The sequence below is a fragment of the Choloepus didactylus genome (genome assembly GCF_015220235.1).
Source record: "Choloepus didactylus isolate mChoDid1 chromosome 11 unlocalized genomic scaffold, mChoDid1.pri SUPER_11_unloc10, whole genome shotgun sequence".
Taxonomy (NCBI): Eukaryota; Metazoa; Chordata; class Mammalia; order Pilosa; family Megalonychidae; genus Choloepus; species Choloepus didactylus.
The window spans coordinates 4272-27254 of record NW_023637578.1 but is presented as its reverse complement, the minus strand read 5'-3'; the positions used below and the strand labels follow the sequence as shown (position 1 = coordinate 27254).

General features: G+C 49.1%; 1 protein-coding gene across 1 annotated transcript in view; it reads right to left on the bottom strand.

The window, feature by feature from the left end:
• Positions 1–13804, bottom strand: part of LOC119524492 (obscurin-like) — a gene marked incomplete at its 5' end in the record, with an annotated part of 40655 nt that extends 26851 nt beyond the window's left edge. The window contains 11 exons of the mRNA XM_037823195.1: positions 729–992; positions 1597–1860; positions 2184–2447; positions 3567–3830; positions 4436–4699; positions 6698–6961; positions 9938–10201; positions 10523–10786; positions 10875–11141; positions 12708–12974; positions 13513–13804. Coding sequence (XP_037679123.1) covers positions 729–992; positions 1597–1860; positions 2184–2447; positions 3567–3830; positions 4436–4699; positions 6698–6961; positions 9938–10201; positions 10523–10786; positions 10875–11141; positions 12708–12974; positions 13513–13804 — 2938 coding nt within the window. The remainder of the gene's footprint in view (positions 1–728; positions 993–1596; positions 1861–2183; positions 2448–3566; positions 3831–4435; positions 4700–6697; positions 6962–9937; positions 10202–10522; positions 10787–10874; positions 11142–12707; positions 12975–13512) is intronic.
• Between the last annotated feature and the right edge of the window lie 9179 nt (positions 13805–22983).

Here is a 22983-nt window from a genome sequence, read left to right as displayed (position 1 = left end):
CAGCAAAGTGCCTTCCCAGCTGACAGAGGTGTTCTAGATGACATCAGCCTTTCTTCAGTGAAGGTATCCTCTAGCTGATACCTTAGTTTGATGCTTTTATTGCCTTAGGACTATAAATTTGAAATTAATAAATCCCCTGTATAAAAGTCAATCAAAAGTCATTCCATTCCTGGTGTTTTCCATAATGGCAGCTCTAGCAAACTGGAACACACACAAACATGATGTCCTAGTGACTTTCCCAGCCCTCCACTGGCTGCCCTCCACTCCTCCCTCCAGACTCCAGGGAGATGTAGACTTCAGAAGGGATGCTGTCAGGGGTCCCTGTGAATCCCTTTGGGGTCTGCAGGACTCTGAGAGGGACATCAGCAGTCTGAGTGGATGAAGCCTGGTGAAAAGCAAGAATGTGCACACCTTGTAGGCCCCGGGTAGGTGCAAACTTCCCAGGTATCTCTCCTTGGTGACTGCCTCCCTCGTGACCCTCCTTGTGGCACTGTGCCCAGCACTGCAGAACATCACCACAGGGTCTCCTGTCTTTTAACAGCATATCCCCAAGACCTAGAGAGTATGTTCATTGAGGGATTTCTTAATGGGGGTTATGTGGGGTGGATTAGACAGACAAGTGATTATGAGAACAAGATGGTGATGACATTGACACTGGGAGACCACAGTTCAGGTGAGTTAGGCTGAGAGCACAGAGAAGTCACTTGCACAACCAACATGGTCTTTACCCGTCACAGTCAGCGTGGCTGAGGTCCTCTCCTGCCCACACACACACAAATACTCCCCAGCATCGGCCATGGCCAGGTCACGGATCTCCAGCTCACACATGGCCCCATCCTGCCTCAGGCTGTATCTGCCGCCAGATTTGAGGATCTCAGAGCCCTTCCTCCACTCCACGGAGGCTGCCTTGCTCAGCTTACAATGTAGCATGGCCGTGGCCCCTTCTGTGGCTTCCTCATTCCTCAGGCACTCTGTGAACTTGGCAGGTAATGCTGTGAGGGTCACAGAGAGAAAGAGAGATCACACTCTGAGCACATACAAGAGACAGAAGAATATGGAGGACACAAACAGAAGACATGACATCCAAATGGAAATGGGCCTGTGCTGGACATGCCGAGGACAGGCTGTGGATTTTTGGCTTTCTTGGTCTAGCCTGTGTAGCTGTCACAGAGCATACAGGTATGACAACAGGGACTAGAATATATCAGAGATAGGGTAAAATGAGGATATGCTGTTGGGAGCCCAGAGCCCAAAGGAAACAGAGCAGAGATGGTGGACACACCTGGTACAGCATGAAGATGCCCACCAGGAAACACAAATGCCAAAGGAACAAAGGTAAGAAAAAGCAATAGATTTGCAAATAGTGAAGGAGCAGATGCCCCTGGATGAACAAAGGACAAAAGAAATGAACAAGAATTTCATGACATCAACTGGCCAAGAAGACAGAAGAGCTGGCAGACTCTGGGGACCACCACTGAAGAGACTACAGACATCCACAGAGCTGCCCAATGGCTCAGGCACAAATGGAGACAGGAGGTGAAAATGCAGAGACACTGCACAGACATCAGCCATGGTCCAGGTAACCAAGGTCTTTACCCTTCACAGTCAGAGTTGCCGAGGTCCTCTTCTGCCCACACACACAGAAGTACTCCCCAGCATCTTCCATGTCCAGGTCACAGATTTCCAGCTCACACATGGCCCCATCCTGTTTCAGGCTGTATCTACCTCCAGATTTTAGAATCTCAGAGCCCTTCCTCCACTCCACGGGGGCTGCCTTGCTCAGCTCACAACACAAAATGGCCGTGGCTCCTTCTGTGGCCTCCTTGGCCTTCATAGCTTGGATGAACTGAGCAGGTAGGGCTGAGAAGGTCAGAAAGACACAGACACATCACACTCTCTGAGAATATGGAAAACACAAGATATGGAGGATACAAACAGAAGACAGGACATCCAAATGGACACGGGCCAGGTGCTAGACATGCTGAGCACAAGCTTTGGATTCTGGCTTTCCTGGTCCAGACTGTGTACATTTGACAGAGCAGCTGTGAACCATGATGGAACAGGAAGGAACTGCACACAGAGGAAGCATAAAGGTGGTAGGACACAAGCACAAAGGGAACAGAGAGCACAGAGATGATGTGCAGGAACCGGCCACGGTCCCACTGACCACTCTTGATCTTTACCCTTCACAGTCAGCATGGCCGAGGTCCTCTCCTGCCCGCACACACACGAATACTCCCCAGCATCCGCCATAGCCAGGCCACGGATCTCCAGCTCACACACAGCCCCGTCCTGCCTCAGGCTGTATCTGCCCCCAGCTCTGAGGGTCTCAGGGCCCTTCCTCCACTCCACAGCGGCTGCCTTGCTCAGCTCACAATGTAGCGTGGCCATGGCCCCCTCCATGGCCTCCGTGGTCTTCAGAACTTGGATGAACCGGGCAGGCAAAGCTAGGAAGGGTCAAATGGATAGATGCCATCAGAGTCTCTGGAGGACACTGGGACAAGAGCTGAACTCACCCAGGAGGGGAAGCAGAAACACAAATATTGGAGGCACCTGGGGAAAGTGCAGACCAGTGTTTGACATTGTGATCTTCCCTCACCACTTGTAGTGGTGCACAGTGGCTACATCACAGGCTGCTCCTCTTCTCAGAAGTCACCTTGTCCTTCACCGTGATCTTTCATTACCAACTTGGCACCTATCTCTTCTGAACTTCGAGTTCCACTCCAGGTTGCTAATGAGCTCTCAACCCATAGACTGAATGATGTGATGGACACATGACTGGAAGACCCAATGGACACTGCCACAACACCTCATCCCACCAGCCCTCACTGTCTTCCTTCATAGATAGGATTTCCACCTTGTAGTGGGCACCCACCCACCACTGCTTCAGCCCGTATTGACCTGGGCTCACCTGCACCACATCTCAGCCCTAACTTGGCTCTGCCCCTCCATGTCACCCATTCCTACATTCCCACCCCAGTCCTATTTGCTTCCATCCATCATGGCGTCCACTCTCCAAGCTTATATCAGTTGGACCATGTTGGATCATGGACTCCAACATGCTGTCCCGGTGACTCTCCCAGCCCTCCATTGGCTGCCCTCCACTCTTCCTTCCAGACTCCAGGGAGATGTAGGCTTCAAAAGGGATGCTGTCAGGGGCCCCTGTGAACCCCTTTTGGCCATACAGGACTCAGGGTGACATCAGCAGTCTGAGTAGATGCAGCCTGGTGATCAGTGAGAATGTGCACTCCCTGTAGGTCCTGGGCAGGCAACGGCTAGCCAGGTATCTCTTTCTGGTGACTGCCTCCAATGTGACCCTCCTTGTGGCCGTGCCCAGCACTGCAGATCATCACCACAAGGTCTCCTGTCTTTTATTAGTGTATCCCCAAGACCTAGAGAGTGTGTTCATTGAGGGATTTCTCAATGGGGGTTATGTGGGGTGGATTAGACAGACAAGTGACTATGAGAATAAGATGGTGATGACACTGACACTGGGAGAGCACAGTCCCGGTGGCTCAGGCTGAGAGCACACAGAAGTCACTTGCTCAACCACACATGGTCTTTACCCGTCACAGTCAGCATGGCCGAGGTCCTCTCCTGCCCACACACACACGAATACTCCCCAGCATCCGCCACGGCCAGGCCATGGATCTCCAGCTCACACACAGCCCCATCCTGCCTCAGGCTGTATCTGCCACCAGATTTGAGGATCTCAGAGCCCTTGCTCCACTCCACGGAGGCCGCCTTGCTCAGCTTACAATGTAGGGTGGCCGTGGCCCCTTCTGTGGCCTCCTCATTCCTCAGGAACTCTGTGAACTTGGCAGGCAGGGCTGTGAGGATCAGAAAGACAGACACATCACACTCTCTGACCACATGCAAGAGACAGAACATGGAGGGCACGAATGGAAGACACAACATCCAAATAGAAATGGACCACATGCTGGATGTACCAAGGACAAGCTGTGGATTCTGGATTTCTTGGTCCAGCCTGTGTACATCTCACAGAGCATCCAGATGCCACATCAGGGACTAGAAGACATTAGAGACAGGGCAAAATGGGGACATGGTGGGAGCCCAGAGCATAAAGGAAACAGAGCAGACAGATGGTCAACACACCTGGTACAACTTGAAGACACCCACCAGGAAACATAAATGCCAAAGGAACAAAGGGAAGTACAAGCAATGGATATGCAAATAGTGAAGGAGCAGATGCCCCTGGATGTATAAGGGACAAAAGAGATGAACATGGATATTGTGACATCAACTGGCCAAGAAAACAGAAGAGCTGGCAGGCTCTGGGGAACCCCCACTGGAGATACCACAGACACCCATGGAGTTGCCCAATGGCTCGGACACAAACAGAGACAGGAGGTCAAGGTGTAGAGACACTGTGCAGACAATAGCCAGGGTCCAGGTAGCAACACAGGGATTTTACCCTTCACGGTCAGTGTTGCTGAGGTCCTCTTCTGCCCACACACACATAAGTACTCTCCAGCATCTGCCACGGCCAGGCCATGGATCTCCAGCGTGCACACAGCCCCATCCTGCTTCAGGCTGTATCTGTCCCCAGATTTGAGGGGATGGGAGCCCTTCCTCCACTCCACGGGGGCCTCCTTGCTCAGCTCACACTGCAGTGTGGCCATGGTCCCTTCTGTGGCCTCTTTGGCCTTCAGTTCTTGGATGAAGTGGGCAGGCAAAGCTAGGAAGGGCCAGGGAAAGAGAAGCCATCAGAGTCTCTGGAGGATATGGGGATAAGACCTGAACACACCCAGGAGAGGAAAAAGAAGCAGAAATGGTTGGAGGCATGTGGGAAGAGAGCAAACCAAATCGTGTTTCCAAGTATGGTCTTCTTGCACTTAGCTTGCTAAACACCACAGAGTAGCTAGAATCCTTGGCTCCAACCCTGTCCTCTTCTCTTCTCAGAGGGCACCTTGCCATCACCCATGCCCTTTCATTACCAGCTTGGCACTTTTCTCTTCTGCACTTAGGCCACCATGCATGGTCTCTTCCAAGCTCTTAACCCATGTTCTAATAACGTGGTGAACATTTTTAACAGGAGACCCAACATCACCACCAGTGCATCACATCCCACCTGCCACCATTGTCTTTGCTCATCCATGTGCTTTCCATCCCAGGGTGGCACCATCCCTCCACATCTGAGCCCATATCCACCTCCTAAGCTCCCCAGCACCACATCCCACCCCTCATGGAGCTCTGCCTCCTCCACTTCACACATTTGTACCCTGTCCCTAATACTTTCCTCCATCACAGCTGCCCCACTGTAGGCTCACATCCTATGGACCCCAATGGTCTCCAGTGTGGTCTCCCATCAGCTCTCCCAGCCTCTATCTGTCCTCAACTCCTCCCTCCAGACTCCAGGCAGGTGCAGCTTCAGAAATGAATGTTGTCCGACGCCCACCTGTGAAACCCTGTGGCTGTGCGGGACTCTTGGGGTGTCGTCAGCACTCTGGACAGAGGCAGAGCACGTGGTCAACCTGGCCTGCCTCTTCCTGCCATATTGGATACCAGACCTCAATTCTGGAACCATCCCCATTGCTCCAGTGGTCATGCTTTGTGCTCACTGGGCTCCAGGGCTGGGGAAAGGGATGCATGACAGGCAAGTCCTGGCCAGATGCTTCCCTCATGGACCCTCTCATTACCCCATCCTCAGCACTGCAGACAACAGCCACGAGGTCCGCTGACTTACCAGTGTATCCCCCATGCCTGCAGAGCATGTTCTTTGAGTGCATTCTCAAGTGGGTGGTTGTGGGATGGGTTAGACAGATGAGTGGTCATGAGAAGGAGATGGCAGTAACAGAGAAGTCACTTGCACGGCCACTTGCCAAGTCTATACCCATCACACTCAGCATGACCAGGGTCCTCTCCTGCTCACATACACACACATACTTCCCAACATGTGCCACATCCAGGGCACAGATCCCCAGCTCGCACACAGCTCCATCTTGTCTCAGGCTGTATCTGCCCCCAGATTTGAGGGGATGGGAGCCCTTCCTCCACTCCACAGGGTGCACTTTGCTCAGCTCACACCACAGCATGGCTGTGGCCCCTTCTGTGGTCTCCTTATTCCTCATCCTGTGAACTTGGTGGGCAGGACTGTGAAGGTCAGAGAGACACAGACACAGCACATGCTCTCAGTACATGCCAGAGACAGGACATGGAGGACACAAAAGAAAGACATGAGTTCCATATAGACACATGCCATGTGCTAAACATGCTGAGCATGGGCTGTGGATTCTGGCTTTCAGTCCAGCCTGTGTGTGTGTCACAGAGCACCCAGGACCCATGCTGGGGACTAGAAGGTATTAGAGGCAGCGTGAAGTTCAGAATTGGTGGGAGCCCAGAGCACACAGACAGCACAGAGATGGACACACTTCATACAGCACATGGATGCCCACCATGAAACACACAAATGCCAAAGGAACAAAAGGAAGAACAAGCAATGGACGTGTGACTGGTGAGGGAGCAGATGTCCCCAGACGAACGGAAGACAGAGAGATGAGAGCTGATTCCATAACATCAACAGGCCAAAGGAGTGGGCAAACCCTGGGGACCCCCACTGGAGAGAACACAGACATCCACGGAGAATCCCAGTGGCTCAAACACAAAGGGTAACAGGAGGTGAAAATGTGGGGACACTGCACACACGAGCCAGGATCCAGCTGACCACGTTCTTTACCTGTCACGCTTAGCGTGGCCGAGGTCCTCTCCTGCCCACACACACACGAGTACTCCCCAGCATCTGCCAAAGCCAGGCCACGGATCTCCAGCTCACACACGGCCCCGTGTTGCCTCAGGCTGTATCTGTCCCCAGATTTGAGGGAATGGGGGCCCTTCCTCCACTCCACAGGGGCCGCCTTGCTCAGCTCACACTGCAGCATGGCCGTGGCCCCTTCTGTGGCCTCCTCAGGTCTCAAATCTTGTATAAATCTTGCAGGCAGAGCTGAGAGGGTCAAATGGAAATAGAGAGCATCAGGCTCTGTGGAGCACATTAGGGACAGGGCACGGATACCACGGTGAAACACACACTACAGAGGGGGAGCACAGGATAAAAGTGCAGACTGATGGACATGCAGCAGGGGAAGCAGCGAACTGAAAGGAGCCAATACTGGCTGGGTCAAGCCCAGGCTGGTGAGGAGACAGAGGACAGGATGTCACGACAAGACAGAGGAGGCACCAGGAAACGGCCACAGGGTACGAGGACAGATGGCTGGGGCAGAGGAGGTGACTACAGGGGATCTTCTGCATCATCTGTAGCCAGCCCATGGGACACTCGTGGCCCCTTCCTGCTTCTTGCTCTGACACCAGATTTAGGGCCTTCTTCCACTGCACGTGGGCCACCATGCTCAGCTCCTGCTGAAATGTGGCCTCCATATTTCACAGCTGGTCCATGATTTTGATGGATGCAGCTGGGGGAAGCAGATGTGCACAAAGGCTGCTAAAACGCCCATGCCCGGTGACACTGGCTCCAACTTCTCATCCTGCTTGTGCTGCTCATGTGGTCCAAAGCCAGGACCCATCATGACGGGCCCCAAATCAGGATGACAGCCGGAGGGAGGTGGGAACTGCCCCTCCTCCTTGGAATGTCAGTGGAGGGTGGGAGGCCCTGGTCCCTGGCCCAAATCTGCCTGGTCAGCAGCAGCTCCCCGGTGCAGGGGTTGCATGGATGAATAAACAAGCAAACGAAGAATTGAGCAAACAATCCAACTGGGCAGTGTGGGGAACCGTGGAACCTTACAGATGGGAAGCCAGCGCTGAAGCCAGTCCAGCCTGCACAGCACAGAGATGGAAGAAGAGGAGCTGGCCTGTCCACCCACGCAGAGCCAGCCTCCCCGAACACCAGCAGATAACTTGGAGCCCTGGAGACCCCAGTCCCTTCCCCTCTGTGCTCTCCAGAGAAGGCTCATGGCATCATTGGGAGTTAACAGTCGAGTTGTAACCTTCCAGAAAGTGCCAGAATCCCAGCACAGCATCCTCTACCAGGGGTGTCTGAGTTGTGTGGGTGACCCCTACAGGTCACACACACATGACACGGGGAGCACCCCACTTCTGGAAGCTCCTTCTTGGCCACCATGCCTGGTCTCTGCAGCCCTCGACCACCCCTTCCAGGTGTGACGGTGGGCGTGGCTGCCTCCCCACACCTCTTTCAGAGCCCAGCCAAGCGGCAGGCCTCTGGGCATCTGTGGTCCCCTGCGTGGCCAACTGAAGAAGTCCCAGCACCTCCGTCCTCCAGAGACCTGTAGACAGACGGCCTTGCAGTGCCCAGCCCGGCCTCCGGAATCCTCTCCTGCACTGCTCTGAGGTGTGTCGTTGTCAGGAGACTGGAGGCAGGGTCAGGTATTGGCGCAGAGCCCAGAGTCCCAGGCTGGGCCCCTTGGTGCTGGTGGTGGTGGTGGGGGGGTGTCCCTTGCTCAGAAGGAAGGCAGGCTGGGTCTGCTTTCTGAGATACCTCACACCCTTCCAGGCTCCATCCTGCCTGCTTCACCTGCCAGCCAGGCCTGGGCAAGGGTCCGGCTCCATGGGAATGCAAGACTAGACTTCAAGGGCCAGCTCCTTCTGGGGAGAAAACTAGGGCACCCCAGAGCCTGCAGTTTCTCCTCTAAGTCAGAGATCATGAGCTCCTGAGCTGAGACATGGGGCCCAGGGCCTTCCCTTCCTAGAGACCCAGCTCTGGTCACGGTCCGCTCCTGCCCACACACATGCAAGTGCTCCCCGGCGTCCACCATGGCCAGGTCATGGATCTCCAGCTCACACATGGCCCCATCTTGCCTCAGGCTGTATCTGTCCCCAACTCTAAGGGTCTCGGCGTCCTTCCTTCCACTCCACGGGGGTGCCTTGCTCAGCTCACACTGCAGCATGGCTGTGGCCCTTCTGTGGCCTCCTCAGACCTCAGTCCTTTAGTGATGTGGGTGGTCACACTTGGGGAGGGTCAGACAGACTCACAGATCTCTGCTGCTCACAGGCCAGGAGAGGGGGACGCACACACACACGAGCCAGGGTCAGGGGGAGACAGGACCACAGAGGGTGGCAGGTGACGTTCCTTTCCTCAGTGCACTCACTCCCTAGACCCCAGACCCTGGGAGACACCCAGGTGACCTCACTGGCCATAAGCATGGATTGAATGTGTGCAAGACCTCTACCTGCCCCCTCCAATCGGGGGGCCTCCTCTTCCCTCCCCCTGCCGGGCCAACCCCAGCTCCCACTGCACAGTCTGGAGCTCTCTCCTGCCTGCACCCCCAGCTCTCACCCTCCAGCTGAACCCAGCTCTAGCACCCTCGGCTCACCCCTTCTCCAGGCCTGGTCACAGGGGAGGGTGCCTGCAAAGGTAGGTTCACAGGACAGAGCCTTCTCCGACCCTGGTGGCCCACATCTCTGTCCACCTCTGGGCCCATGCACCGCTCCTCCCTCCTCCCACTTGTCTGGAGCTGCCACCCCTGGGTGCCCACCGGGGCTGCATCCATGGCTCGCAGCCTCACCCTCTCCCTCCCCACTGCTCCAGGTCTCCCCTCTCCCCGTCTCACCCCAGCAGCTTGTCTGCTCTCTCCAGGTGTGCCATGCTCTCTGTGCACGTACCCAGGCTGATCCTCCCCTGGAAAACCCCCTTCTGCCTTCCAACCTCTCCTTTCCTTGTCCCCCTTTTTGGGCTTGCCACCTACAGGAGGCCACAGCAGGGCTGATGTGCTCTGCTTTTGTACTTATCTCACTACTCTCTGCCTCCTGTACCCCAGGCCGTGGCTTTCATGGGGGTGGGGAGGGGCTTCTCTCCTTCTCTGCTGTTTCCCAATGACAGAAGGTCACACCCAGCAGGTGCTGAGACGCGAGTGCTGGAGGAAGCAATGGGAGTCCCACAGACACAGCAGGGAAGGCTGCAGCACAGACAGGCACTGCCACGGTCCAGGTGGGCACACATGGTCTTTACCCCTCACGCTCAGCGTGGCCGAGGTCCTCTCCTGCCCGCACACGCACAAGTACTCCCCAGCGTCCACCATGGCCAGGCCACGGATCTCCAGCTCACACACAGCCCCATCCTGCTTCAGGCTGTATCTGTCTCCAGATTTGAGGATCTCAGAGCCCTTCCTCCACTGCACAGGGGCTGCCTTGTTCAGCTCACACCGCAGCGTGGCTGTGGCCCCTTCCATGGCCTCTTTGTTTCTCAGTCTTCCTATAAACTGGGCATCGAGAGCTGGGGAAACCAAATGGACAGAGAGAACATCAGAATGTCTGGAGAATTTCTGGGGGACAGAGCATGATGGGACAGAGAATAAGACCCCAAATCCAATGGGACAGGGAGCAGGCAGCATGATGAGTGGGAAGTTGGCTATAATTCTGGTTCTTCTTGGGTCAGCCTATAGGAATAGCCCACATGGGTGAAAGGGGATTGCAGGGTTATGGGAGAAGGTGTCACAGAGACAGGGAGGGATGGCAGTGTGTGTGCAGACAGATGGCATAAAATTAATACTTGGACATCAGAACACTGCTCTTTTGGGCCACATGTGGTCTTTACCCCTCACGCTCAGCGTGGCCGAGGTCCTCTCCTGCCCGCACACGCACAAGTACTCCCCAGCGTCCACCATGGCCAGGCCATGGATCTCCAGCTCACACACAGCCCCGTCCTGCTTCAGGCTGTATCTGCCCCCTGATTTGAGGGTCTCGGAGCCCTTCCTCCACTCCACGGGGGCCTCCCTGCTCAGCTCACATCGCAGCGTGGCCATGTCCCCTTCCGTGGCCTCTTTGCTTCTCAGTTTCCCTATAAACTTTGCCCCCGAAGCTGAAAAAGAGAAATGTCCAATGTCCACTGTGTACATCATGCCGTAGTGGAAAGAGACTGCACAGACACAGGGGGCAGGGAGCCTCACCCGTCATGGTGAGCTTGGCCACTGTCTTCTGGTCCCCAAAGGAGCACGAGTACTGCCCACTGTCGCTTGGCTGCAGGTCCCGCACCACCAGCTCCAGCACAGCCCTGTCCTGCCGCACACCGTACTTGCTGCTCGTCCTCAGGACCGTGTCTCCACAGCGCCACTCCACGGGTGCAGCCACGGAGGACAGCACGCAGCGCAGCGTTGTGGCGCCCCCCTCGAGCACCTCCACATCCTTCAGGCCCTCCCGGAAATGCACCGGCCGGGCTGTGGTCAGAGGACAGGGCTCAGCTCAGGCCCTCACAACCCCAACACCCTGCCCAGCCCAGGCTCTGGGGCAGCCACCAGCAGGTGCAGGGCAGTCCCATGTTAGCCCTTCTACATGATGGTGACCCTGCGATCTGTGGCTGGCTATCACAGGAGGGGCAAATGTGGGGTCTGGAGGTGGGTGAGAGGGAATGTGAGCCAGCTGGCAGGAGACCCAGTGAAGGATGGGGATGAGCCAGAGAAAGGAAGAAGAAGGGGGGCAGGAAAGGCAGGAGAGGACACAGAGATCACAGAAAACCAGACAAGCTGGAATAACAGAGACTGACAGGTACACGCAGGGACATAGGACCAAGAGATGGTGAGGCAGATGCCAGCAAGAGAGAAGCAAGACCCAGAGACAATGAGGGAGCGAAGCGAGACAGAGATGGAAGCAGGGGAGAAAGAAGTAGATGGAGATGGAGACAAAGAAGGAGATGGAGACAGAGAAGGAGACGGAGACAGATGGAGATGGAGACAGAGAAGAAGATGGAGACAGAGAAGGAGATGGAGACAGAAGGAGATGGAGACAGATGGAGAGAGATGGAGATGGATAGAGACAGATGGAGACAGAGAAGGAGATGGAGACAGATGGAGATGGAGACAGATGGAGAGAGATAGAGATGGATAGAGACAGATGGAGACAGAGAAGGAGATGGAGACAGATGGAGATGGAGACAGAGAAGGAGATGGAGACAGATGGAGATGGAGACAGAGAAGAAGATGGAGACAGAGAAGGAGATGGAGACAGAAGGAGATGGAGACAGATGGAGAGAGATGGAGATGGATAGAGACAGATGGAGACAGAGAAGGAGATGGAGACAGATGGAGATGGAGACAGAGAAGGAGATGGAGACAGATGGAGATGGATAGAGACAGATGGAGACAGATGGAGATGGAGACAGAAGGAGATGGATAGAGACAGACAGAGACAGATGGAGATGGAGACAGACGGAGATGGATAGAGGCAGATGGAGACAGAGAAGGAGATGGAGACAGATGGAGATGGAGACAGAGAAGGAGATGGAGACAGATGGAGATGGATAGAGACAGATGGAGACAGATGGAGATGGAGACAGATGGAGATGGATAGAGACAGACGGAGACAGATGGAGATGGAGACAGACAAGGAGATGGAGACAGATGGAGATGGAGACAGGTAGAGATGGAGACAGATGGAGACAGAGACAGAGATGGGGACAGATGGAGATGGACACAGATGGAGACAGAGACAGGCACAGAGATGGAGACAGACGCAGAGGGAGACAAATGGAGATGGAGATAGTTGGAGATGGAGACAGACAGAGACAGATGCAGATGAAATGGAGGAAAGCTGCAGATTCCCTCCCCATCCTCACCCCCACCCCCCACCACTCTGTCCGACACACATGGGTGGTAAAGATACACAGAGAAGGCACTGAACAGGGTGCTGGGGTCCTCCCTGCCTTGGATTCATCAGAGACCTCCCCCTCCCAAGCCCATACTTGCCCCAGGCATTACTGAGAGTCACTGCCGGTCCCAAGGACTCACCATGGACCCTGACGATGGAGCTGCTGCAGGTGCCCCCAGCCTCACACTTGTAGCGCCCGCCGTCCTGCACAGTGGCACCGGTGATGACCAGCTGGGCCTCACGGCCCTCATAACTCAGCCAGCACCGGGTTGATGGCTGGAGGGCTTTCCCATCCTTCGTCCAGTGCACAGGGCTGGCTGGTGTGGTGGTCTCACACACGAGGGTCAGGTCCTCCCCCTCGACGACTGTGACATCCACAAGCTCCCGGGAGAAGACAGTCGGCGTCTCTGGGACACCAAGAAAGAGAAGCAAGATGCGTGGGTTTTGTGGCTGCCCTGCTGGCTGCTCAGAGGTGCCCATAGGTAGAAGCCCCAGAATTCATGGTAGATCAGCCAATGCTCCAAGTCAAGGCATGGTCGCAGGGAGTGATGTTGAGGGGATAGGGTGGGCTATGTGTGATTCTCCAACCCAAAGGGCCCACAGCATATCACATATAACCAATTTATCCCAAAAGAGCCAAACCCAGCCTCCCAAGCCCAACTCCCAGGGTTCAGAGCCTCAACCACACAGGCAGATAGTCATGCCTTCTCCATGAGTCCCAGGACAGCACTCCCCATGAGGCTGAGCTGCAGTTCTAGCAAGAACTGGCAGAGCCATTTTCCTCAGAGCACCTGGAAAGTTAAAGGGTTGCAGTAATTGGGTGAGGGCTGAATCAAGAATGTGCAAGTCAATGCACCTCCATAACATGGAGTATGGCCTGCAGGTTTTCATGGCCCCAAACTCAGTGCCATGCACACATCCTTACTCTACAGACATGCAACCCACCTGTGACCTGCAGTGCTGCCGAAGCCCGCTGGTCTCCTGCCTCAAAGTGAATGGTGCCCGAGTCCTTAGGCTCAAGCTGCCGCAGGGTCAGCACGTGGTAGCCCCCAGGATGGACCTTGATCTCATTGAGCTCATTGGCACTCAGGGGGGCCTTATCCAAGAACCAATAGACAGGCCCATATTCAGGAGGGGAGACACGGCAACAAAAGGTGGCTGAAGAGCCCTCTGGCACAGTCACGTCCTCCAGGTCCTCAATAATGAGCACTCTCTGACCTGCAAGGACACGTGTGGGCTAGTCAGGGGGCACCAGCCCATTTCGGTGCAGACTCAGCCAGCTGCCGAAGGAAATACGGTGCCACCCAAGACCAAGGCCGGGTATCACAGCCAGGAGCTAGAGCAGTTTTGCTTAACAAGATCACGTTGATGCAACCCAGGAAACAGTTACTGGGTCAGAGCTGAGTTGTTCAAAATTTTTTTAAGTCAACCTATGAGCCCCAAATCTACCTCCACCAACCTGTCTGGTCTTTCTTCAAAACATGCCGGGTAACTCCCACATCCTGCTGATACCTTGGGCTAGTGAGCTACCCTGTAAGCTAGCTGAGCTTACCAAGAGTGGGTTGTTTGCTCCCAGACCTGTTTACCCCAGTTGTGCTTGTTATTATAACAATGTAAATAAACCTGATTTTGAAACAGGAGTGTGAAAAAAGAGTTGTGGACACCTTCCAGGCAACCAAGATGGCAGCGTAAGATGTTTCAGGGTGCCTCTCCCCCACAGAAACAACCAGCAAGAGCTGGTAGAGCCATTTTCCTCAGAACCCCTGGAAACAGTTAAAGGGCTGCAGTAACTGGGTGAGGGCCGAATCAAGAACGTGCAACTTTAAAACATGGTAGGAGAGGCTCGTGGTGACCTTCCCGGCCCCCACCCCCACCCTCTCCCTGGCACAGGTGTGGAGCCAGTGTGTGCTCCCATTTTGGGTCCTTAACCCTGTTCTGGAGGAGGCAGAGTAAGCTGTATGTGCCTTTTGGAGTGTCTGTATATCCACGCCAATCTACCTCTGGCAACCTGAAGGACTGAGCCAGGAAACTTCTCTCTGGCTCACCTTCCAAGAACTTGTCCTGCAGGCACAAACAGCTTGCAGAAAGCTAAAGCAGTCAAGAAACCATTAAGTCCAAGTGGCCTACGGCAAAGGGCTACCTGCTTTAAGACATACAATAGAGGAGGCATTCAAATTTTTCAAACAACGGAATTACACTAAGGCCACTAGCAAGCACAAGCTCAAAACAAGACAGGCTCAGAAATGAGAGGACCCTACCCTTTACATTTATCTTGGGCTGATATTCTTGATAGGAAGGCTAAACTCTGAAGGAAAACACCAGCCAACACAGACCCAATTTGCAAAGATTATGAAAAGGTGCTTTTGCATTTGTTTGTTTTCATTAATTCTTGGCACTCAAAGAAACTTCTATCACTTGCTGGATACAAACTTAAGGAATAGACAGCTCAGGGACTGACTCCCAGAGTTAACACTTCTAAATATTAAATTTTACAGTGTGCGACAAAAGATTACAAGGCAAAGAAACAGGAAATGATGGCCCATTGAAAGAAACAAGATAAAAACCCTTTGAAGATACCAAAGATTTTAAAAAATGATCCTCAATAAGCTCAAGGAGATAAAGGAAAACACAAAGGAAAAACCAGTGGATATCAGGAAAACAATAAATGAACAATATGACAATCCCCATAAAGAGATAAAATTTTTTTAAAAATGAACTGAACATATGCTCAGATGTGGCCTTTCTCTTTCTAAGCCCAACTCCACAAATAAATTCATTAACTTCCCCCCAACGAGAGACCTGACCCCCAGGGGAATTAATCTCCCTGGTGACATGGGACTGAGCCTGGCCCTGGCATCGAGCGATTGAAAATGTTACTTGACTGAAAGAGGGGCAAAGAAAGATAACAAGCTGAGGTCACAGTGGCTAAGAGATCGCAAAAAGAGTTGAGAGGCTACCCTGGAGGTTTCTCTTATGCAAGCTCCAGCTAGACATCCCAGATGGCCAAAGTATGCCAGGCCCTTTCCAAAAGTAGTCCCCAAATACCTAGGTCCCTACCTGAGATTCTATAAACGATTCACTTGCTGTGTTTTAGCTCGCAGACACTTAAATCCACCAGAGTGTTCCTATACCAGACAAGTCCTAAAACCCAGAAGCAACAACCTCTCTAAGAACCACAATCAGATGCAGCCACGTTCCCCATACTGTCAACAGCCCTCTTTCAATATGTACAAGTTAGGGTGCTCACTGCCTAGACACCCCTGAAAATGGAAAAAGATTAAGTGAGAGGAAGGGGTAGCAAAAACAAGATAAGATTTCAAAAGGTCTATGAATACTGAAACTACATATATATATATAAATATGACACTGCTATGTTGGGATAGTTGGAAGGAGGTGGAACTATAACCTATAACATCCTTTGAAATTTTTTCTATGGTTACTCACTGAATTGTGCTTTGAAAATCTTCGCCTTTCTGTGTATAGCTTATATTTCATAATAAGGAAAGAACCGAAACTGTGGAACTGTAACCCATAACAATTTTTGACAATTGGAATGACAAGACAGAGGAACAGTAAGAATAAAGAATTGGAAAAAACTGAACCTAAGAGGCTTATGGGACACTATCAAGCATACCACTATATGCATAATGAGTCTCCGAAGGAGTAGAAAGGAAGGAGCATAATGAATATTGAAATCAATAATGGCAGGGTTGAGTCCTGAGCTCTCAGTTAAATTCCATTGATCTATATGTCTACCCTTGTGCCAGTACCACGCTGTTTTGATTACTGTGGCTTTGTAATAAGTTTTAAGATTCGGAAGTGTGGGTCCTCTGACTGCATTCTTTTTCAAGATGGCTTTGGCTATTTGGAGTCATTTACCCTTCCATTTAAATGTGATTATTCGCTTTTCCATTTCTGCAAAGAAGGCTGTTGGAATTCTGATTGGGATTCTGTTGAATCTGTAAATTGCTTTGGGTAGAATTGACATCTTGATATTTAGTCTTTCAATCCATGAACACAGACCACCTTCCATTTATTTAGGTCTTCTTTGACTTCTTTCAGCACTGTTCTGTAGTTTTCTGTATACAGGTCCTTTATATACTTGGTTAGATTTGTTCTAGGTAGTTTATTCTTTCAGTTGGTATTGTAAATGGTATTTTTTTTCTTGATTTCTTCCTCTGATTTTTCATTGCTTGTGTATAGAAACGCTAATGATTTTTCACATTGATCTTGTACCCCACCACTTTTCTGAATTCATTTATTACCTCTAGGAGCTCGGTTGGGGATTTTTCAGGATTTTCTTTATATAGGATCATGTCATCTGCAAATGGGGAAAATTTTACTTCCTTTCCAAATTGGATACCTTTTATTTCTTTTTCTTGCCTAATTGCTCTGCAAAGAACTGCTAGTACAGTGTTGAATAACAGTGGTGACAGTGGGCATCCTTGTCTCATTCCAAATCTTAGAGGGAAAGCTTTCAGTCTTTCACCATTGAGTATGATGTTAGCTGTGGACTTTTCATATATGCCCTTTATCATGTTGAGGAAATTTCCTTCTATTCCTAGTTTTTATCAAGAAGGCGGGGGATGGGTGGTCATCAAATTTTTTTTGGCATCAATTGAGATTATCATTTTTCCCTTTGTTCTGTTAATGTGGTATATTCCATTAATTGATTTTTCTTATGTTGAACCACCCTTGCATACCAGGGATAAATCACAACTGGTCATGGTGTATTAAAAGAATTCTTTTAACGTGCTGTTGGATTTGGTTTGCTAATTTTTTTGAAGATTTTTGCATTTATATTCATAAAGGATATTGGTCCATAATTTTCTTTCCTTGTGCTATCTTTATCTTACTTTGGTATGAAGGTAATGTCAGCCTAATAGAATAAGTATTCCCTCCTCCCCAAGTTTTGAATTTGAGTCGAATTGACATTAAGTCTCCTTGGAATATTAGGTAAAATTTACCAGTGAAGCCAGTGATCCTGGGCTTTTCATTGTTGGGAGGTTTGATTATTGCTTTAGCCTCTATTAGCTATGCATTTTTGAGAATGTCTGTTTCTTTTTGAGTCAGTGTAGGTAGTTTACGAGTTTATAGGAATTTGTTCCATTCCATCTAGGTTGTCTAATTTGTTAGTATACAGTTATCAACAGTATCTTCTGTAATCCTCTTTATATCTGTGGGGTTAGTAGTAATGCCCCCTTTCATTTCCTATTTTAGTTATTTCTCTATGTCTTTCAGAATCTAGCTAAGTGTTTATTGATTTTATTGATCTTTCCAAAGAACCAAATTTTCATTTTGTTGATTATTTTAGTTTTTTAACTCTCTATTTCACTCATCTTCCCTCTGATTTCTGTTATTTCCTTCTTCCTGCTTGCCTTGGATTTAGTTTACTCTTTTTCTTGATCCTCCAGTTGTGAGGTTAGGGCTCTGATTTCTGATCTTCCTTCTTTTTTAATGTAAGCATTTAGAGCCATAAATTTCCCTCTTGGCACTGACTTTGCTACATCCCATAAGTTTTCACACACTCTGTTTCATTTTCACTCAAATTTCCAAACCCATTGGTTGTTTAAGAGTACCTGTTTCATTTCCACATATCTGTGAATTTTCCAGGTCTCCCTTTGTTTTTTATTTCTAGCTTCATTCCATTGTGGTTGAAGAAGATACAGTATATGATTTCATTACCTTGAATTTATTGAGACTTGTTTTGTGACCTAAGCTATGGTCTATCCTGGAAAACGATCCAAGTGCACTCGAGAAGCGTTCTCTAATGTTGTTGAGTGAAGAATTCTATATATGTCTGTAAGGTCTAGTTGGTTTAGAGTATCATTCAAGTCTTAGACTTCCTTACTGGTCTTTTGTCTAGATGTTCTATCCATAATTGAAAGTGGTATACTAAATCCTCCTACTATTAATGTACAACTGTCTACGTCTCCCTTCAAATCATATATTTTGGGGCTATGTGCATTTATGTTTATAATTGTTGCATTCTCTTCTTCAGTTGACCCCTTGATCAGTATATAATCACCATCTTTGTTCCTTGTAACTGTTTTTGACTTAAACTCTATTTTATCTGATATTAGTATAGCTGCCCCAGCCCTCTGTTGTTCAGTGCTGGCATGATACATTTTTTCTATCCTTTCACTTCTAACCTACTTGTGATTGAAGTTAAGGTGAGTGTCTTTCAGACAGCATACAGTTGGTTCATGCCTTTTTGATCCATTCTGCCAATCTTTGCATTTTGACTAGAGAGTTAAATTCATTTATATTTAAAGTCACAACTGATAATGCAGGACTTTCTTGTCATTTGCTATTTAGTCTTTGTAAGTCTTATACCTTTTTTGTCCCTCAGTTCTTCTAATTCCTTTTATATTTATTTGATTTTTTTGTGTTGTACCATATTGAGTATCTTCTCTTTTCTATCTGGATATATTTTTCATATATTCTCCTTGTGGTTACCACAGAGTTTAAATTTAACATCCCCAAGTACAGAAAAATCGTATTTGGTTTGATATCAATTTTACTTCAATAGGATACACATATTCTTTTCCTAGATCCCTCTGTCCAGCTACCTTTTTTTGTACCTGTTACTACTTATATCTTTGTAAATTGTATGTCCAAAACTGTAGATTTATTATTACTTTTCATGAATTTTCATTTTAGCACCTATAGGAAGTAAGCAGTGGAGTTACATACCAAATAAACGATACAATAATTCTGGCACTTATGACTACTCAAATGGTTCCCTTTACTGTAGATCTTTATTTCTTTATGACTTTTTCAACCACTGTCTAGTGTCTTTTCCTTTCATTCTGAAGAACCACCTTTAGCACTGCTTGTGGGGCAGATCTAGTGGTGATGAACTCCCTCAGCTTTTGTTTATCTGGGAATGTCTTAATCTCTCTGTTTTTTGAAAGAAAGTCTCACCAGATATAAAATTCTTGGTTGGTAGTTGATTTCTTTCAGCACTTTAAGTGTTTCAACCCACTGCCTTCTTGCCTCCATAGTAGCTGATGAGAAATCAGCAATCAATCTAATTAGGAATTCCCTGTATACAACACATTGTTTTTCTCCCACAGCTTGCAGAACTCTCTACTTGTTCTTTGAATTCAATAATTTGATCAATATATGAAGCAGTGTGTTTTTCTTCATTTTTTTTCTGTTTGGTGTTCTCTGGGCCTCTTGGATGTGCATATTCATGTCTTTTTCTAAGTTCTGGAAGTTCTCTGTCACTATTTCTTTGAATATTCCTTCTGCCCCTTTCTCTCTTTCTTCTCCTTCTGTAACTCCCATATTACATATATTGGTATGTTTGATGGTGTCCCAGTGGTCTCTTAGGCTATTTTCACCTTTTAAAATTCTTTTTCTTTCTACTTCTCATCCTGACTTATTTCAATTTTCTCGTCTTTGAGTTCACTGATTCTTTCTTCTGCCAGTTCCATTCTGCTGTTGAAACCCGCCTGGGAATTTTTCATTTCAGTTATTGTGGTCACCTCCTGTATTTCTGTTTGGTTCCTTTCATAAGTGTCTACATCTTTACTAAGATTCTCATATTACTCATTCATTGCTTTCCTGGTATCTTTTAGTTCTTTCTCTGCATTTTCCTTCATTTCCTTAAGCATTTTTAGGATCATTTTCTTAAAGGCTTTGTTTGATTTGTCCACAACCTCATAATCTTCATTGGCATTTTCTGAATTTTTAGCCTTTTTCTTTAGATGGGTCTTCATTTTCTGTTTCTTTGTCTTATAATCTTTTGTTTTATGCTGCATACATTGTAATATTTTAAATATTTTAAAATGTTAACTCTTAAGATTTAGTCCAATACATCTGTTTCTTTTTGCAATTACCTGATGATATGACAGAGATTTCCCTGAGTGCCAGCCCTCCAATCAGGAATGTCTGCACAAGGCAAATATGAAGCACAGGGTATTCCAGTTTGCTAATGTTGCCATTATGCAAAATACCAGAAACAGTTAGGTTTTTATAAAGGGGTTTATTTGGTTACAAATTTACAGTCCTGAGGCCATAAACGTGTCCAAGTAAGACATCAACAAGAGGATACCTTCACTGAAGAAAGGCTTATGTCATCTAGAACACTCTGCTGGTGCTTTGTTCGCGGGTTGCATTTTGGCTTCTCTCTCAGCTCCTGTGAGTCCTCAGATTAGCATCTCCAAACATCCTTTAGTTCACAACTCCAAGCATCTCTAAGCATCTCCAAGCATCAGCTCCCAAGCATCTCTCCAAAAGTCTCTCTCAGCTGCTATCAGGGTGTTTTGTCCTCTCTCAGCTTCTCTGGAGCAAACTCTGGGCTAGCATCTCAAAGCTTCAGCAAGCGTCTGTGTCTCCTGGCTTAGCATATCCCAGGGCATTTTCATCTCTCTGCTCTCTGTGTGAGCTCCCTTTAAAGGACTCCAGTAAACTAAACAAGACTTACCCTGAATGTGGGTGGGGTCAACTCTCCATCAAGAGGTCACACCCTAACCAAAAAGATTAATCAATCTGCCCCCACAAGATTGTATTAAAAAAATATGGTTTTGGGGGGGACATAATACATCCAAACTGGCACATAGGGCCCTCTCTGTCTTTCTGGGCCTATGCTTGTTAGCTGTCTCGGAGTTCCCCTGTTTACAGGAGTTTACCTGTCTCCTCTGTTTCCCAGGTGTCTGAAGCCAAGAGGCCTCTGTCCCAGAATGCCCACCTCTGCAGTTTTTTACATTCCTTTTGTTGTCTCATGCTGCTTTTGCCTGGAAAACAGATTCTGGGAGAGGGGCATGCTAGAGAGGAATTTCTAAAATCAGCCTTTCCCAGCCAACAGATGGACAGGGATGCATGAAAGAGTTGCAGACTATCTGTTAACTGCCCTGGGGAAAAGCTCAGGAAGGGGACCAGGTGCTCCTTTCACGGTTCCCCAGAGCAGCTCTTTCTTGACCTGTCCAGCAAATGCAGCCCTCCCACTATCCCCTGCAGCACCGAGGAAGTGCAGCATCTTTAAATCTTGTCAGCCACCTTTGTCAGAGACAGGTTGGGATGACAGACGCACTCAGAACCAGGCCCTGGGTGATCCGAAGTTGCTAATCCAAAACCATGATCAGCCATCAGTCATGCCCACCCCCTGATGTCAGGGAAAAGGATTTTTGCATCATTTCTCACACTGGTGAGCCAGCTGGATGCCATGGTAGCCTGCCACGAGAATGTGGGATGGGCAGTGGTAACTGTCATGCAGAGAGAGCAGTTTACTAGTCTTCCCCATACTTTGCCAACCTCTTTCTCCTGCTCTTCCCTGGATGCTACACAGTGTTCTGGACTCCACAGTTTTGAAGTAGTGGTTTCAGACAGTCCCTTCCTGTTTAATAGCTGTTTGGGTGGAATAACATAGTCCTCAGCGCTCCCTATTCTGCCATCTTGCCACGATCCTCTTGTCAACTGATTTTTTTAACAGATGTGCCAGTTTGAATGTATTTTGGCCCCCAAAATGCCATTATCTTTGATGCACTCTTCTGTGGGCAGATGCATTAGTGTAGTTAAGCTTGTAATTCTTTGAGTATTTCCATGGAGATGTGCCCCAGCCAACTGTGGGTGATAACTCTGACTGGATAATTTCCATGGAGGTGTGGCCCTGCCCATTCATCATAGGCCTTGATTAGTTTACTAGAGCTCTATATAAGAACTCAGACAGAAGGTGCGAGCTTGCTACAGCCAAGAGGGACACCTTAAAGAATACACAGGAGCTGAGAGAGATGCTCCAGATGAGAGACAGTTTGAAGACGCCTGTTGAAAGCAGACTCTTGCTTGGAGAAGCTAAGAGAGGACAAACGCCCCAAGAGCAACTGAGAGTGACATTTTTGAAGAGGAGCTGCGGCCTAGAGAGGAATATCCTGGGAGAAAGCCATTTTGAAACCAGAATTCTGGAGCAGAAGCCAGCCACATGCCTTCCCAGCTAACAGAGGTTTCCCAGACGCCATTGGCAATCCTCCAGTGAAAGTACCCTATTGTTGATGCATTACCTTGGACACTTTATAGCCTTAAGACGGTAACTGTGTAACCAAATAAATCCCCTTTTATAAAAGCCAATCCATTTCTGGTATTTTGCTTAAGGGCAGCATTAGCAAACTAGAACAAAAGACGAATTTATTGCATCTTTAAAATCACAAATAGGTCTGGCATCTTGTTTCCATTGCTGCACAACTCTACTGTACTGTTCCTTTATCAGAGACATAGATACCATCCAAACATGTTCTTATATCCTTTTTAACTGTTTTGGCCTTCTGAATCAAAGCAGCTGAATTTGATGCAAGTTCAGTGTCATTTCCCTCAAGAATTAACTCATCTTTCTGAGCTTAAGATACTGAACAGGCAACAGCTGGCCTCATCCGAACCCTGCAGATGTATTTTTCACCCATGAAATTTTGGATTTCA